Below are 19,129 nucleotides of genomic sequence, written 5' to 3' on the forward strand. Positions count from 1 at the left end.
CTTAATCTCAGGTGCGTTCGAACGGGCCCAAGTGCGTTCGAACGCGACAGCTTGAATTCTTCAGGTTGCGTTCGAACGCGTTTGTAAACGCTGCTCTCAGTCTGTGTGAACGCAGTACCCGCGTTCGAACGTATTTGTGAACGCGGCTCTCTGTCTGTGTGAACGCAGTGCCCGCGTTCGAACGCGCTTTTGAACGTGGCTCTTTGTCTGTGTGAACGCAGTGGCCGCGTTCGAATGCGCTTGTGAACGCGGCTCTCTGTCTGTGTGAACGCAGTGCCCGCGTTCGAACGCGTTTGTGAACGCGGTGAGAACGTGACGGCTTTTCTCCAATGATCTTGCAATTCTTCACACCAGTGATATTCTAGACTTGTGTAAAGCTCATATACATGAAAAAATACACTTAGAATATTTTGTACAAAATTGCCAACAAATAAAAAACCTAACATGCTGCTTTCTCAAGATAGGCTTTGGCAATCTCCGCATTTCGATGCCATTCTTTGGAAGGGCTGCTGCCTATGTAACCCACCACCAAAGTATGCGGTGTGGAAGATTGTTGTCCCATAATAACTTCGAAGGGGCCTTTGGTGGATGCAGAGCTCCTCTACAAGTTGTACCAGAATTGGGCAACGTTAAGTAGCTTGACCCAATCTCGCTGATTGGCACTAACAAAGTGCCACAAGTATTGCTCAAGAAAAGCATTTATTCTTTCGGTTTGGCCATCAGTTTGGGGATGAAGGCTCGTGGAGAAGAAGAGTTTTGACCCTAAGAGTTTGAACAACTCCATCCAAAACCAACCCAAGAATTGAGGATCCCTATCGCTCACGATGTTTTGTGGAACTCCCCAATACTTTGCCACATGCCTTTGAAACAAACGAGCTGCTTCGTCAACGGTGCAATGCAGCGGAGCCAGAGTAAAGGTCACATACTTTGAGAACCGATCCACCACAAACAACTCTAAGCCAATGTCCCTGACCTTTGGCAAGCACGAAATGAAGTCCAAAAAGACACTTTCCCATGGCCGCTCAGGAACGGGGAGCGGTTCCATCAACCCATAAGGCTTCGCTCGCTCCACCTTGTCCTAGTGGCAAATGAGACAAGTGCGTACATACTCTTCGATGTCTTCCCCCATCTTTGGCCAATAGTAAGCTCTTTCCACAAGAGCCAAGGTCCAATGTATGCCCAGATGACCTGCCCACAAGGTGTCATGATAGTCCTTGAGTAGTTCTCTTCTCAAGTTGTTTGCCCAAGGCACATACATAAAGTTTCCTTTTGTCATGATCAGTCCATCTTGGACCCAAAACCCTCGTGTCTTCCCTTCGTCTACAAGCTTCTTAAGGGTCTCCGCCATCGGATCATTCCCTCGTGAATCTTCTTTTGAAGCGATGCTTGCACTTGGTTCATACTCTCGTTCGCCACTACTTTGAGAGCAGCAACTTCAGCCTTGTGGCTTAATGCATCCGCAACCTAATTTGTTCTACCTGGTTTGTACTCCAAAACCATGTCAAATTCAGCCAAATCTTGCCATCTTGCTTGCTTTGGAGAGAGCTTCTTTTGAGTTTGGAAATAACTCAAGGCAACATTGTCGGTCTTCATGACAAAGCAAGACCCAAGGAGATAATGCCTCCAAACATGAAGGCAATGTACGACCGTTGTCATCTCCTTTTCGTGCACCATATACCTCCACTCTGTATTATTCAGCTTGCGACTTTCATAAGCAATCGGATGTCCTTCTTGCACAACTCCTCCGATGGCATAATCTGAGGCATCCGTGTGAACTTCAAACGGAAGAGAGTAGTATGGCAACTGCTAACACGGGTTCCTCCATCACCGCTCTCTACTTATCAGCAAAGGCTTCTTGACATTTGCTTGACCACTCCCATGAATGGTCCATCTTCAGCAAATCTATCAGCAGCGTAGCTCTCCGTGAGTAGCTTGCAATGAACCACCAATAGTAATTGACAAGTCCCAAAAATGAGCGAAGTTCTGTAACTTTTGAAGGGACTCGCCAATCACGAATGGCACAAACTCGTCCATGCGAATGTGACCTCCGCCAACTTGGTGTCCAAGGAACATGATTTCCTCTTGTGCGAAATAGCACTTCTCCTTCTTTACATAGATGGAGTGGTCCCTTAGCACCTTGAAGATGGCTTTGAGATGTTGGATGTGGTCCTCCAACGTTTTGCCATACACCACGATGTCGTCAAGGTAGACCACCACGAGCTTACTAAGGTACTCATGGAACAACTGGTTCATGAGTGTGCAAAAGGTTGTAGGGGCACTTGTCAAGCCGAATGGCATCACCAAGAATTTGTGCGCCATAATATGTCACACACGTTGTCTTTGCTTCATCACCTTCCGCAACTCTGGCTTGCCAATACCCCAAGCGCAAGTCTAATTTGGAGAAGTACCGCGCTCCTGCAAGTTGATCAAACAAGTCAGCAATTAGAGGGATTGGGTATTTGTTTTTTATCCTCACTTTGTTCAATGCGCGATAGTCTACACATAGTCATAGACTTCCATCATGCTTTTTCTAAAATAGCATTGGCGCCCGAAACAATGCTTTTGAGCTACGAATCAATCCACCCTTAAGCAACTCATCACTTTCTTTTGAAGTTCCAACAACTCCGGAGGAGACATGCATTATGGCGCACGGGCTAGTGGCTTTGTCCCTAGCTCCAATTCGATCTTGTGATCCATCGTTCGGCAAGGAGGCAAGGTCTTTGGCAATTCGGGCTGCATCACATCCCCAAACTCTTTCAAAACCTTCATGATCCCAAGTGGCATTGGGCCATTCTCCAAAGGTTCCACCTCAAGCTTCAATGCCGCCAAGAATGTTTGCTCACCCTTCTTGACATCTTTCTTCAACTGAAGTGTTGAAAGTTGCTTTGTCTCCTTTGTCATTGTCTTCGTCACCAGGATGACACAAGGGGACTCAAACCCCATCATGCAAAGAGCATTAAGAAACGGCATTGACTCTTGCCGTTTGCAAGAATTCCATCCCAAGTATGACTTGGAAGTCATCCAAGGGAACCACCATGAAATTGGCTTTGCCTCTCCAAGACCCAACAGCAATATGCACATCCTTCGCTTGCCCGACGATCAATTGACACTTCGAATTCATTGCCTTCATTCGACTTGAGTCCTTCGAAAGGAGCAACCTAAGTCATTGTGGTTCATGGTCCGCTATGAAGTTATGAGTCGCACCAGTGTCAACCAATGTCTTGGTCGACTTTCCATTGAGCTCAATATCGACAAATATTAGCTCGTTAGGCTTTCAATTCTTTGAAGGCAAGGATTTTTGCTTCTTCCCCACTTGAGCCTTGAGGGTGTTTAGAAGTTGCAATGCCCCCATTCAAGGGCCCTCCGTCGACTTCTCAATGTCGCTCTTTAAATTTTGCTCTTGGGCTTGCGTTGCATTGAGTGACTTCTATTGCAGGCAATTCTTCACAAAATGTGGTCCTTCGCATAGGAAACAGTCCTCCTCGGGACTCTTGTTCGGCTTCACACCTTTCTGCCATGATCCCTTATTTTCACTTTGCATCACCCTTTCTTCTTTGGGTTTTCAAGGGTTGAATAATCCATCAAGCGCTCCGCTGCAGCTTAGGCTGCCGCTAAGTCAGGAATGTCCCAACGTCGCAACTCTGTTTGTGCCAAAGGCTTCAAGCCTTCCAAGAAGTGAAAAAGCTTGTCCTTCTCCGACATGTCCCGAATGTCCAGCATGAGCATCGAGAATTGCTAAACATATTCTTGAATCGATCCCATCTGTGTGAGATGTCATAAACTCTGCCTTGCAATAAACTCCACATTTTTAGAAAGGAACTGCACCTTTAGCTCCCGTTTCAAATCCTCCCAAGTAGTGATGTTGTAGTAGACACCTTGGATGTCCTCGTAATGAGTCCACCACCATAGCTTGGCATCCCTGTCGAGGTACATCGTTGCGAAGGTGACTTTTGTTTCTTGTGAGTCTAGTCGCACCACCCGAAAGTATTGCTCAACATCGAAAAGAAAGTTCTCCAACTCTTTGGCATCCCTTGCACCCTTATGGCAACGTGGTTCTGACACTCTGACCCTTTCAGAATTTCCCTCTACTTGTGCGGCGGGTTGCATGGTGCTCTTGCTTGCGTGAGTACCATCAGCTTTGCGGAGAGGTCTGCTAGCTGCTCTATGAGATGTTGGACAGCTTCCTTGGCATTGTCTTGCAATGTTTAGACCTCGTCATCCATGTGTTACTGATACGTCTCCAAGCAATCCAGCCTATCGCCAAGAGTACATATTTGAGCAAATTGGCATTTAATTGCAAGATGTGTGCCTCCATGTCGTCAAGCTACTCCCTGTTATTTTGATGCCTTTCAAAATTGCTCAGATGTGGCCCTGTAATCAACACTGGCACTATTGGTCCTTTGCCCAAATCTGCTTGCTGCATTTGCCGGTTGACTTGTCTCTCCACCTTGCTTATGGTGCCCCATTTCGCAAGGATGCTCCTCTTGTTGATCCATTATGATACCACTAATCACGGACTAAGTTTTTGAGATGGATAAAGACCGCGTGACACTTTACTTTCAAGTTGCAAAGTCAAGTCAACCAATCACTTCGCAAGCGATGCACCTGTTTTGGATTGCGACAAAGTAAAGACAAGCAAAATACATAGTTTGGTATAAAGATTGCCATTCTCTATTGATTAGAACAGAAGTTACAAGACATGCTAACGATAAGAAATTTAAAGGGGCAGAATACCCATTGAGGACAAAATAAACACCATTGAACCAATGGCACTTCGGTTACAAAGTTGGCTCACTTAATGCTTCTCGATATTTCTCCTCTACTACTAAGTACGAGCATCCCCAATTCTACAACCTAGGGGGATCAAAGGTCTTGTGGGGTGTTACATTTTAAAAGTAAGCCCCATTTTGATTTTGGTCCATGAATTTTATAGGCATGTGCAGGAAAATTTCCAAACTAGTGTTGTGATGACACTAACATTGCGATCCCAAGGTTGCTTCGCAAGGAGCTCTTGAAGGAAACCAAAAGACACTCAGAAACATACAAAAGACATGGGGTTGGCATCCCATTTATAGACTCAAAAGCAGTAAATACAATAGAGCGAACAAAACGATCCTACCAGCGTGCCCTTAACATTCTGATCCTATGACCAGCCAAGCCAACCAGATCAAACCAACATAGACAAGGTGCTAGTAGAACAAGATGAAGTACTCAAGCGGCTCATGCTTTACCTACCAGTGGCACAGAACCAAATGAAACAAGTGTATGATCGCAAACCCCAGGAAAGATGCTATGAAGTTGGCGATTGGGTCTATGTTTGACTTCAACCGTACCAGCAAATCTCGGTACGAACTATTCAAAACCAAAAGCTAGCACATCACTTCTTTGGTCCATTTCAGATTTTAGGGATGGTGGGAGCGGTTGCATATATATCTACCTGAATCGTCCTAAATTCACCCAGTTTTCCATGTATCTAACTTGAGAGTCTGAGTTGTTCCAATTGAGCAAGTTGTCGCAGAACTACCCAAGCCTGAATCGGAGTCAGTTGAGCTTGCTACAAAGAAGGTTCTAGCACGAAGGAAGGTCAGACGTGAAGGACGAATAGTCACAAGGGTGTTGGTAAGTTGGGTCAGTCAGACATAGGAGGAAGGCACCTAGGAATCCGAGGCAACATTGATGGACAGTTATCCTGAATTTATACTTTGAAGACAAAGTGAGCGGAAGTATGGTGGAATGATGTGATTTGGACCACATTGAGTCATCTCAAACATGGATACAACCTGTGGAGGATCTATTCTTATTTTGTTCTAGTTATTTTCTTCAAAAAATAAGGATTATGTATGTCGCGTTCGAACGCGGGGCGGGGTGGGGGGGGTGGCGGGATGTGGAGTCACGGTTCAAACACCCCTTGCAAATGGGTGTTCGCATCGACAAGGAACACAATTTGTGCGTTCAAACGCACTTGACTCTGTTCGAACCCCACGTGCGGACGCTTACATACGTTTGCATCAATAGTGAACATGAATTGCGCGTTTGAACGTACTTGGCGAGAATTCATTGTTTCTAGGGTTATTTGTCATTTTGGCTTGTTAGGTTAACCACTTAAGATGTGGATGGCAACTTAAAGGATTATTATGAATGAATATTGATTTTTCTTCCCTTCCCTTCCTTCTCTACTCTAATTTTTCTCCCTCCTCATTTAAGCCCTGGCCGTGTGCCATCTCATCGCCAATTACATCTAATCCCCCTTGACTATCAAGTCCTCCCTTCTCCTTGGGATCTTGACCATTTTCTCCCCCTCATTCTTATTCCCTCAACACCTCGTGCCACCCAATTCAATCCATTACCATTATCATCTCTCTTACCTCATAATCACCATCACCGGTCACCTCCACCTTCAACCCAATTTTTGCATATTTTCACCCCAAGTGCAGTCAGAATATGTGAAGGGCGTGAATACCAAAAATGTAGATCAGGAAGTCACAGATCAACCACCATTGGCTTTGTAATTTCTTATCTACGATAGAATATTCTGAGATTTTTTTCCTCCGACTGTGCAAACTGCTTTCCTGCATCCAAGCTTGATCGAGTAGTAGACGCTCAGTCCATATCATATCATTTCTCCTATTAATTATTTTAGGTAATTAGTTTTTCCACATAAATTATATTTTTCCTTCATCATTTAATTAACCTAAATTTTAGAAGATATATAAACTAAGTTTAGACTTATAAACTCTTATAATTTATGTATGCATTTGAAAATTGCATCTAGGTATAATTCAAATTTTACTATCAATGACCCAACGTAATTAATATAAAATAATATTACAAATAGGGAAGGATAAGCATAAGACCAAATCAAACCTATGTGGTCCTAGAAAGCCAAACTTAATTTATTCGATGAGGTAGTTAGTTCTATAAGTTCATCTTTCTTATGTATTATTTAATTTTTCTATAAATTATTTGACCCTTTATCATATTCAGTTTTCTAAACAAACTCAGTTTTTTAACTTTTGACTTTGACTTGGACTTTGATTTTTTATAATTTTAAATCTAGTCGGTCTAGGACTTCGATATCTCCCCAATGTACTTCCAAACTTGTTGTATTTGTGCATTAGATTTAAATGAATTCAATAAAATCTTTACACGTGAGTCTACTAAAGAAATTTGGGGTAGACTAAAAGTTAATCATGAATATACTACTCAAGTTAAAAGAGTAAAAAATTAGCATACTTTTACATAGTTAGGAACTCTTTAAGATTGTTCGAGAAGAATTTATTTTTTAATATATTTATTAGATTTTTTAATATTATTAATTCTTTCAATCTTGAAACGGTGAGAAAAATTCTTAGATATTTGCAAAAAAATTTGGGACAGACTCAAAGGTCACCACAATATAAGAGACTAAAGATCATAAGAGCTACTTTGGATGAGCTGTTGGGGTTCAAGTATAATATTCATAAAATTAGAGGATGATAATAAAAGAAAGAAGAAAGGCAATTAGCTCTTTAATTATCCAACACCAACGAATCACGAGAAGAAGATGAGGAAGTTGCGTTTTTTATTTAGAAATCATCCATACTTGTAGTGTTAGGTGTGATGAGTAATTGTAGAAAGAGTTAGCATGCCTCGGGTCAGACTTTATTAACCAATACATTGTGTGTCTTGCTACTATGAAATCTTGTTATTTAGATATTCATGCAACATTCATATTAGGTGTACTTATATCTATTTTATCTGACTAGTGATAATATCACTTGCTTAAAATTATACTCATTTATACTAGACATTAATTGCAGATTGACTGTTGTTGTTTGTGATGAGAGCTTTGTAACAGCTAGTAGAGCATTGGGTCTATTTTATTTTTCTTATAGTGTAATATTTTGTAACGGGATATGTTTTTCTTCCTTTATTATATCATACTTTTTAAGATGTATTCTTGTATTTAGAGATTCTATTATTTTTATATTATGGATGAATTTGTGATAGTCTTATCTAGTAACGATCATGTACTACTAGCCTCTTGGCCTACACGTGAAAGGCTACCTCGTATGTGAGGCACATGTTTCATACCATATCTGAACCGTCCAAACATAAGAAAATTATGAAAATTTTGGTAGCCTCACGAGATAGGGTTCTAATAGCTCTAGTTTCACATCAATTAGATGTTTTGATGAAAAGATTTAATTAAAATAATAGAGTAAGGTTAGAACGAGACAAAATAGTAAATATTCTACATTACGGCAGTTGTCGGAGAGTGACGGACGACTAAGGGCGATGGTACAGCCGTAAAGTAGCGTGGCTGCTGGAGTTAATGGTGATTATGGGTTAGAGGGTTAGAGGTAGAATTTGAATTTTTAACTTAGATCTACTCCAAAGAGTATAAAGACGATCTAACGACTATGATAAAAAATGGTAAATGCGAGAATAAAGAAAACTAAACTCAATTACAATGCTTAGATGCTTCCATGTTTAAAGCCCAACCCTTCTATATATATAAGTCGAGTACAATAGATTCTACTCAGAATTAGCTCTAAATGCTTATATGGCTTGAACTAAGATTTATCCTAGAGGCTTATATGACTTAATTGAATTTGCTTTAGAAGCTTATATGACTTAATTAAACTTATCTTAGAGGCTTATATGATTTAATTAAACTTGCCTTAGTGGCTTACATAACTTAACTATGATTGCCTTAAGGGTTTACATTAAAGATAAATTGACTTAGAGATAAACATGACTAGGCTAAATCAGCTTTGTTTATCTTTTTTAGAATGTTTCTTCATTATACCACAGATAGAGTCCTAATCTGGAGAAACCTTAAATACGAAAGTTGTAGATTAGGAAGTCTTTGATCTTCTTCAAGTGGTCTCATAATATTCGGTCAACTAATGGATATCTACGTAATATTTTTTCTAAAACTATGCAAAAGTTAACCACCTTAGCTAATTAAATAAACTTTAACCTACTTAAATTTTAAACTAGATAATCAGAATAAATAATATAACTAGGCTCCATCGATCATACCGAATATCATCACGATGTGATTTCTTATTCCCTTCTCGCACAAGGCTGACGTCAATGGAGTTGGGACTTAATAGAAAACTATTATCTCGTTGTTGACCGATAGTAGTGGCGGCGGGCGCGACGGACGACTATATGAGAAGAACGCGTTCAGGAGGAGACCAACCACCTCACCTACCTTCCTCTGCACTCAATAGTCTCTCTGGAAGACTTCGTCAATCAACGGAGCACACACTATATGTATGTATGAGTATCGTCTTCATTGCCATCACCTATTGAGTTTCATTAATTCGTATACAACAATTCGAGATTCTCCTGCTTTTTCTGTTTTGTTCTCTGCATTTACTTGACCTTTGATTCTGTGAGCACATAAGAGACGATGTCCGGAGACAAAAAGGTAAGAAACCCACGAACTCTTTATTTAGAACATTGTTTGTCCTCAAAAAGGGGGTTTGGGATTACACTTGTGATTCTCCATTTTCTATAGAACAAATTTAAATCATGTTGCCAAATTTAGTTATACTTGGGATAAATATACACACACCCAGCGATTATTGATGCCAAGTAGTATAGCATGGTAGACCTGATAATTAATTAAGTCCATTTTGTGTACAACATCACTTGCTGCTGGACCACAAAGTTCCTCAGCATCTACAAACATTTCAAGATTGCCTTCAGTGATATGTGTGAGCTCGTTGGCTTTGTCTTATCCAAGGCAACTTCAAGGATAGGTTGCTAGTCCTATTTTACTTGCCTCAGTTCTGGCAAGGAAGAGGGTGTAAATAAACACCAACTGCCAATATCCTTTAGAATAATAAATCTGTTATTTTACTTGGGACTGTTCGTTCTTAATTTCGGAGGAATTTTGATGCCTGGTCACAGATTTAGATTTCACTCCTCGATAAATTTTTTCGGTATATTTATTCTCCTTTTATTTGATTTCTACAAAAGGTTGTGGTGAAGCTGGATTTACATGACGACAAGGAGAAGAAGAAGGCGATGAAAGCAGTCTCGACCCTTCGAGGTATCGACTACCTCACTCTCTCCCCTTTTCTGATCTCTTGTTTAAAATTACTTTCATCTTGCCAATTCCCTTGGTTACTGGTAACCAGTTCTTATTGGAACTATCTTTAATATAGTGGCTAATTATCTGTTCATGTTTAAACAATAGGGATTGATTCCATCGCCGTAGACTTGAAGGACAAGAAGCTCACTGTTATCGGATCCGTGGACCCTGTGGATATTGTGGGAAAGCTGAGAAAACTCTGGCACGTCGAGATACTCTCGGTTGGGCCTGCCAAGGAAGAGAAGAAGAAAGATGAGCCCAAGAAGGATGGAGAGAAGAAGGACGCAAATGCACAGGTTGAGGAGCTCCTGAAGGCATATACGTCTTACAATCATCATATGTCCACACATTACTATGTCCAGAGTGTTGAGGAGAACCCAAATTCATGCGTTATTTGCTAAGTTGCTGGATTCGAGAAAGAGCTGGAAATATTAGAACCGGGTAAATCAAGATATGTAGGCTGGTCAGGACTGTACATAATTAAGAAGTGGTGGGTTCCTATCTATTTTTGTTAGTGATTAGTGAGAAGCAAATAAATAATCGGGAGTTTGATTTATTTCTTGGTAATATGCAATATAAGAGGCGCCCCTCCATTTAGATTGCTGAATGATCTAAATGCCTTTATAAAACGACAGAATTCTTGATTCTAAAGTTATACTAAGATGTGTTTGGTTTAATACTTATTCATGAATTAGATTTCTTTTAAATAACTTATGTAATCAAACACTCATTATAAATAATTTGGTCAAACTATGTATAAAATAAGTCACTTAACGAGTTAAGCAGAAAATTTATTACAAGTAAATGGTACAATAAAGTGATGCATGTTTTGTACTAGAATTTCTATTAGTAGAAAATGATCAAAATATCTTCTTTATACCTTAACCCCTCTTTCGCTTCTTCCATATCTTTTGCATCTCTATCCTAATAGTCGATTTCTCTCCATCTCAACAGTCAATTACTCTCTCTCTACGATCTAAAATGTTAAATCTACTAGATTCATTTTTTTTTATTCTTTTCTTTCTTAATTTATTTTAAATCCTTATGCTTATGGGTAGAAAATTTTGATGTCTTTGGTCTTGATTTGTTTTAAATCTTCATTATGCTCCATGTTGTAAAAATCTATTATATAATTTCTGATTTATGGAAAGGTACGAAACATATCTAGAAGTATATTGATTCCATGGTATAAATTCGTTCAATATTTGCTTATTTTCACTTCACGCATCCCTCTTCGTTCGTTCCCTACACTTCAGCATGATTGAGATTAAAGATCCAAATAACAATATGCTATTGATTGACTCAGATTTAAGAGGAATCCCATCATTACCTTTTTCATCCTACTTTAACCAATAGATTTTTTTTTTTTTTGAGAGAGAGAGATCGTAGTCATAGGATTCATTCAGTCAAAAGTATTATAGGATGCATCCAACTTGAATAGCCTAGTGTGGGTGGAGAGGGCTGAACGAGCAAGATTATGGGCATAAGAATTATTAACTCTGCTAATAAACAAAATAGTGTAAAGGAGAGGGCAACATGCAAGCTACGACATGCTCTAATTCAAGACCTAGTGACCTATGGAATATCATCAGGTGAGTTCAGAGGAAAAAGCATCACCACTATTTTGCAATCAGAAAAAAGTAGCACCCGATTCGAAGGAATGTGAGCATGAATCAGTTTGAGGCAATAATAAGAGCTTGAGCTTCTCCTTCCATGGTCAAAGGACAATCTGGATGTTGATTGTAGATAAACGCTTAATACCAGCATCCAATCCTTAGTGCCAACTAGCATCCAATCCTTGCTGTCAATAAGGTGGGTTCAGCTAGAGCAAACGGTGGCGGCATGGTGATCTGCACCGAAGAGGAGTCATGGACCATAATGAGATGATGACCTTGATAGAGCAAACTATAATTTTTGGGCTAGAATCGAACTTTCTGAATAGGCATTAGTTTCTTTCCTTCTATACAGACCACATAGTGACAAAGATAAGAGGGAATAGGTCTACACCATGGCTAGAATGTATGTCAATTAATCAATCTGAGAGAGGAAATGGGAGGCCAGCGATATCCCATACAAAACCATACCGCATGTACAAATGGACAATCAGAAAGCACAAGAATAATAGATTTCGGGGAGCTTGGACAGTGATGGCAAGATTATTCTATAGCAAACCAGCACACATGGAGAGCTTCCTTAGTTGGTAGTGCTTGTGAGAGGCAACACTAGATGAAAATAAGAGTCCTAGCCAGAATGTGTTGTCTTCAAATAGCTCGCCAAAGAGATTTGAGAGGAAGCGAGGAGGTGGAAAGCAGACAGAGTAGAGAAACGTCTAGTGGAGGTCAATTTCCAAAGCAAACAGTCAACAGAGGAAGGGGCAGGTGACGGTAAATTGATAATGCGAGTAGCAATTGTCGGCAGAAAAACTAAGAAGATTAACTGCTGATTCCATAAGCCTGTTGGAGAGATTAGGTGGGTAACATGTGAGACTCCAGAGGGAAGCACAATATGGGAGAAATGCTTCAAAGCTAAGTATCCTGCGTTATAGAAATATTTGCACCCAAGCCAACTTCCCACATTACATGAGGTTTAAATAGATCACGAACTTGGAGAATTGCAAGCCAGGACCAAGAAAAAGGTCGTTTTGAGTTTGGCGGTTGAAAAAAGATGAACTAGGGAAGTAGCAAGCTTTGAGAATGTCAGTCCACAAGCTGTAACGCTCCCGCTCGGCATGGGCACGTGCACGCACACGCGCCCACACGACACGCGCGGCGCACGCGACAGGACGGGCGGGGCCCATCACACACAGATACACTCCTGTGTACATACAATCATGACATCATCAAATAACACCTACTAACATATCCATGATCACATAATCCATCACCAAATAAATCATACTCTTAACCAAATAAACCTGTTAACAAATAAATATCAAAGTCCACAATATACACACTAGACCGCCACATAATCTGGCAGGACCCACACAGGCCACAACAAACCATCAAGATACAACTAAAATAACTAATACAATGGTACACTATGATTCGACCTGTATTATACAAATCATCGTCTAATACAAAAGAGTACAATTATCAAATATTGGTACAACTCAATTTCTATATAAACTATCATCTATACCATCTCGCATCTATAGCTCACCTCATCATCGCTCTAAAATATCTTCTCAAGTCGCTATCACGTATCACATATCTGAGGGGGTTAGAAAAGAAATAAAGAGAGTCATGAGCAAAAGGCTCAGTGAATAGACCTTACCCCGAATCAGTGATGCCAAACAGAGAGTAAATCATGTACTGGATAATATGAATCAGAAAGAGTATCATGTCATGAATGAGTAAATGAATGTGTCATCAATAATACATAAATGAAATATAGATAACATGTCATAACTGATAAGAATACATAATCCTCGATAATGAATAAATAGGTCACCACGTCATATGATCATCATAACTCTCTATCAAATTTGATATATGATGCATGCCGACCATGACAATGTTATGATATCAAATGCAATCATATGTGATGTATATTTAGACCACTCAATAATCAGGTATGTCAGATAATAATGAAATCATATGCGTTTCTCAACATCATAATCATTACTGAAATCTCGGTATAATATCATCATACCAGACCACTGTGCACAGTCAACACCCGGTATTCGGTCTCAACATCATGCCCGAAGGCTCAGAGCATACTCTGCCATCCGCAAGGAGTATCTCAAATATAACCAGACCCTGCCATCTGCTAGAGTATCAACATCCATCTAGACCGGGCACCCTTCTAGCTGATAGAAATCTCGTGAGGATAACTCGCCACATATGCCCTGGCGAACGGCATGTGTCCGAATGTCTGCTGCGCACACAGACTAACGACCTCGGACGTAAGGCCAACAGGATTGCAACCATGTCGAGCGATCAATCATCCACCAAGCGCGTCCTAACCCTCGCGCCCACTCGGGTATCCTCACGCTTTCTATCAACTATCCTATCAATCACATTTCATGCTTTCCTTTTTAAATGACAGATCATATGCATATATCCAGTACGATAACAAGTCAATGCATAACAGGAATTTAGGTGGAATAGGAATCAAGAGAAAAATAATGCATTGTAGTCCCTAACTATATAGTCGACACATGCATACTCCTGCTAGTCTATCACATGCACACTCATGCTAGAGATCATCTCGGTATAAAATCAGAACGGTATAATCATCTCCAATCATCTCTATATATCACCAATGTATTTATATCCCAGATCAGTCTAATCAAATGCATGATAAAATATGCTCGACTGAAATCATCTCTATATAAAATCATATAATTATGCTGGAGGCCAAAACATGCATGTACATAGTATATAATATAACCTAATTTGAGAAAAGGATCTAAGGGATAAGACTACTCACCCTGATCAGAAGATACAAACCACGTATCCCTTACATCCGCCCATCAACCGTATGACACTTCTCGCTAGCAAGGTCCACGGGGTCTCAAATAAGGGGTTCGGGATCTGAAAATGTTTAAGTAACATAAAGTTAGTTGTTTATCCCATTATAATCCGTTCGAGTAAAATATGATGATTTATTAGATTTTAGAATTTCTACTTAATTTTATAATTGGCTAGATTTTTATTATAAATAAAATATAAATATAGATAAAAAAAACCTAATTATAATTAAATTATATCTTGATTAATTAGGGACTATGTAGTCATTATCTTATTTGTTACAAAATAATAATGTATAATAAATTAACAGAATTACTTAAAATTTATATCATAAGAATATTAGAATATAAATCTAATAACTATAATTTACAAATTTATCTATTAATCTAATATACATATAAGTAAATAAATAAATAAATAAATATAAGTATTACCTATATTTATGTGTAATAGTTTACCACTTAATTAATCATCAATAAACTTTAATTAATAATAATCATAATGATGAATATGTATTATTATTAATAAATAATGTCTAAATCTATTTGTATTAATTAAGACAGAAATACCTAAATAAATAAATAATAAAATTAAAAGGATAAAGGATCTCTGCTACAGTGCTGGGCTCGGCGCAGCACTGTAGAGCCTAGCACTAGCCTACTATAGTGCTGCGCCGAGCCCAGCACTAGCCTACTACAGTGCTGCGCCGAGCCCAGCACTGTTGCAGAAAATAAGAAGAGGAGAAGCAGCTGAGGAAGAAGAAGAAGAAAGGAAGAAGAAAGAAGGAAGAAGAAGAAGAAAAGAGAAGAGAAGAAGAGAAGAAAGAGAGGAGGGGAGGGAACTGCGGAACCGGGTCGGCGGGGAGGACACCGGCCGCTGCTGGCCAGCCAGCGACCGGCCTCTCGCCGGCGGCTCTGTTTCGACGTGCCCGAGCTCGGGTGTGAGCGCGCGCGAGAGAGAGAGAAAGAGAGAGAGAGAGAGAGAGAGAGAGAGAGAGAGAGAGAGAGAGAGAGAGAGAGAGGGGAGAGAAAGGAGCTCACCGGAGCTCGCGGAGGTGGCGACGGCGACAACGGCGATAGGTCGGCCTCAATGAGAGAGAGAGAGAGAGAGGTTTAAAGAGAGAGAGACCAAACGAGAGAGAGAGAGAGATTTAAAGAGAGAGAGGGAAGGCGGTGGGAGGTTTGCGGTGGCTGCGGCGGCGCTGGGGCCCGCCGCTGCCAGATGGCCGCAGCCGGTTGGCTGCGGCGACGCGAGGGGGGGGGTGCGTGGCACCTCCCCCACGCAGCCCCACTGCACGGGCGCGAGGCCGGTCACATTGTGGTCGGCCACGTCGTGCCCATAGAAAGAAATTTTTATTTTATTTTATTTATTTTTTTTTTTTTTTGGGGATTGGGTTGTTACACAAGCCATTTAAATCGGTAGTTATCTTCTCTCAGTTCCTAACTTATAAATACTCCTGATCAACTAGAATTTTTAGATTTAAATATCCAATTGAATAAGGAACGTATTGAATAAATTGATCTATTTCCTAATTTGGACAAAATGAACAGATTAGGATTTTTTTAATTCCGTAGACAGAGTTTCATTAGCAAGCATTGTTACAAATTTGATCTAAACAAGAGATCACCCATGCCATTCATTGTCAAATGATCCATGCTTTTCATACCAGATTGATAGGTTTTTTTAATCATAATCAAATGAATTTTTTTGAAAGAATTTTTTTGATATATCACCACTTTGGTATGTGAATGGATCTTTTCCTTGTAGAAATATATGTTAGGTTGTTTAAAATCTACTGAAAGATTTTAGATGATTGTATTTTCTATTAGCCATCTTCTACTTTTTCAGAGATACCCTTAGCGTATGGCAGTGTATGATTTATCTACAGAGATACTCTTAGCGTATGACAAGGTATGCTCTGAGTTTGTGACATTATGTGTATCGAGTTTGGGGCCGGGTACCGTAGTCCAGCATGGTGGACGATATTCAGAGTAAAGACGGATGATTGTGATAGTGAGAGATCTATGGATTATATTTGGCTCTGACATATGTGATTATCTAGTGGTTGGCATGCATCATGCATCATCATTGCTATGACTAGTATTATTAGATTATAATTGTTATACATGATATAGTGTTATATTTGGTGATGTTATATGGTAATTTCATCATGTTATATATTTTTGGTTGAGGATATAATGTGGTCATTCATGAGAATTGATTTCATTCATATATAAGTCGTTGCGGATACATATATACATGCTCATACATTGCATCATGCTGCTTTCTGATTCATATTATCCAGTACATTATTTACTCTCTGTTTGGCATCTCTGATTCGGGGTAAGGTCTATTCACTGAGCCTTTTGCTCATGACTCTCTTTTTATTTCTTTTCTAACCCCCAAGATATTATAATACGTGATAGCGACTTGAGATATTCTGATGAGATATTTTTAAGGGATGAGGTGAGCTATAGACGTGAAGCGGTTTAGAAGATAGTTTAACCAGACATTAAGTTGTATCGTTGTTTGTTATATTTGTACCTTATTATATTAGATGATGATTTGTATAGTATATGTCAGATTATAGAGTACTCGTGTATCAGTTGTTTACTTATATCTTGATGGTTTGTTGTGGCCTGTGTGGGTCCTGCCAGATTAGATAGTGGTCTCGTGTATATTATTATGGACTTGGATATTCAAATGTTAACAAGTTATTTGGTTGATTAATATAATTTATTTGTTGTTGGATTATGTGAGTATGCATATGTTAGTAGGTATTATTTGATGATGTCATGATTACATGTGCACAGGAGTGTATCTGCGTGACGGGTCCCGCCCAACCTATTGCGTGTGCCGCGCGTGGGCGTGCACGTGCCCGTGCCAGGTGAGGGCGTTACAATTAGGCAAGTGAAACTTCTATAATCTAAGAGTAGTGTAGAAAATGAAGTATTGTACCTTATAAAATCATCACATTCATATCATGCATGTACATACGTTTTTCTTACTGTTATTATTGCATGTCATACACGGTAATTATATCTTACGGTTTAGTAAGATTTCACATATCATGATGACTACGCATAATTATTGGGCATGATCATGTGTTTAGCATACAAAACATGATAATGATGGGTGGTAATTTGATGGGTTACAGTACCAAAAGATCGGCTACTGAACGATTCCTTTAAGATTTGGATTTATTATAAAAATCAGTCCGTGCAACGGTGGGAAAATATTCATCAAATATTTTTCTATAGTTAGAAAATTACGAAACCAAGTGGATTATATTTTTAACTCCCTGATCTACAATTTTTGTATTTACGCCCTTTGTAGATTCGAACTGCAACTAGGATAAAAAGATAAAATAACGTGGGTGATGGTAGTGGTGACGGGTGGAGTGGATGTTAGGGTTATGGATGATTATGGAGATGAAGGTGGATGGTAGATGGTGGATGGTGGATGTGGTTAAGGATATAGACCGGACCGATACGCTCCAACACCCAAAATGGACCAAAGTAGTGATGTGCTAATATCTGGTTTTGCATCAGACGCAAGGTCACTTGTCAATACGGTTGCACCCTTACAAACACCCAACTGCCGATGTTGAACTCCTGCTCCCTATGGCTGCGATCATAAACTTGCTTCATACGATTTTGAGCAAGTTTAAGATGGGCATGCAACCTTCTCAATGTGGGGTCTCTATCTATTAAAGCTAAGTCCACCTCTGTTCGATCTGTAGATGCCACTGGATCATAAGCACGTAATGTCGGAGTCATGCGTTCATACACCGCCTCAAATAGAGTCATGTCAATGCTACTATGCTAGGCAATGTTGTAAGACCACTCTGCCCACGGTAAGAACTCCAACCATCATCTCGGCATCTCTCCCACAAAGCACCTCAAGTACTGCTCAATGCCTCGATTGACCACCTCGATTTGGTCGTCCGTTTGTAGATGGTAGGTCGAACTGAAGTTCAATCGAGTCCCCTGTAATATAAAAAAGTCAGTCCAAAAGTTGCTCATAAATACATGATCACAATCCGAGACAATTGTGCGTGGCATGCCATGTAACCGAGCAACATCTCTTACAAAAATTTCAGCCATTGACTTAGCTAAAAATAGATGTGACAATGCCAAAAAGTGCACATACTTGCTCAATCTATCAACCACAACAAAGATAACGGAAAAATCACGTACCAGCGTAAAATCCACTATGAAATCCATAGAAATGTCTTTCCAAACACGGTCTGGTATAGGTAAAGGCTGAAGTAATCCAACCGATTTTAATATGGTTGGCTTAGCCTTTTGACAGACTTCGCAAGAATAAACAAAACTCCTCACATCCCTCCTCAATTCTGGCCATGTGCAACTCTGAGATATCCTTCTATAAGTCCTCAAGACACCCTCATGACCAAACTCTGGAATTTGGTAAAAGTGCTCCAACAATTTCTACCATAATCCATCATTTGCGGGCACCCAAATGCATCCGTGGTCCAGCAGCAAACTGCCTCGATTCTCCAACTCTGGATGGCGCTCCGGATTATCCAACACCTCTTGTAATAATC

The 19,129-nt window shown here is 39.9% G+C and overlaps 1 protein-coding gene across 2 annotated transcripts; it reads left to right on the forward strand.

Annotated features, from left to right (window-relative positions):
* The first annotated feature begins 9,110 nt into the window (after positions 1 to 9,110).
* LOC140771941 (heavy metal-associated isoprenylated plant protein 39-like) lies at positions 9,111 to 10,745 on the forward strand. Of its 2 annotated transcripts, none has more exons than XM_073113793.1 (3): positions 9,111 to 9,264; positions 9,976 to 10,048; positions 10,196 to 10,745. In XM_073113793.1, exons 1-3 carry the CDS (start codon positions 9,160 to 9,162, stop codon positions 10,489 to 10,491), a joined length of 474 nt encoding a protein of 157 aa, XP_072969894.1. In that variant the 5' UTR covers positions 9,111 to 9,159; the 3' UTR covers positions 10,492 to 10,745. The 2 variants fall into 2 exon arrangements, with proteins under 2 accessions (XP_072969894.1, XP_072969902.1); XM_073113801.1 differs by lacking the exon at positions 9,111 to 9,264 and adding an exon at positions 9,273 to 9,421.
* The last annotated feature ends 8,384 nt before the right edge of the window (positions 10,746 to 19,129 follow it).

The sequence above is a fragment of the Typha angustifolia genome, chromosome 2 (genome assembly GCF_048772165.1).
Source record: "Typha angustifolia cultivar Huaian chromosome 2, ASM4877216v1, whole genome shotgun sequence".
NCBI classification, from domain to species: domain Eukaryota; kingdom Viridiplantae; phylum Streptophyta; class Magnoliopsida; order Poales; family Typhaceae; genus Typha; species Typha angustifolia.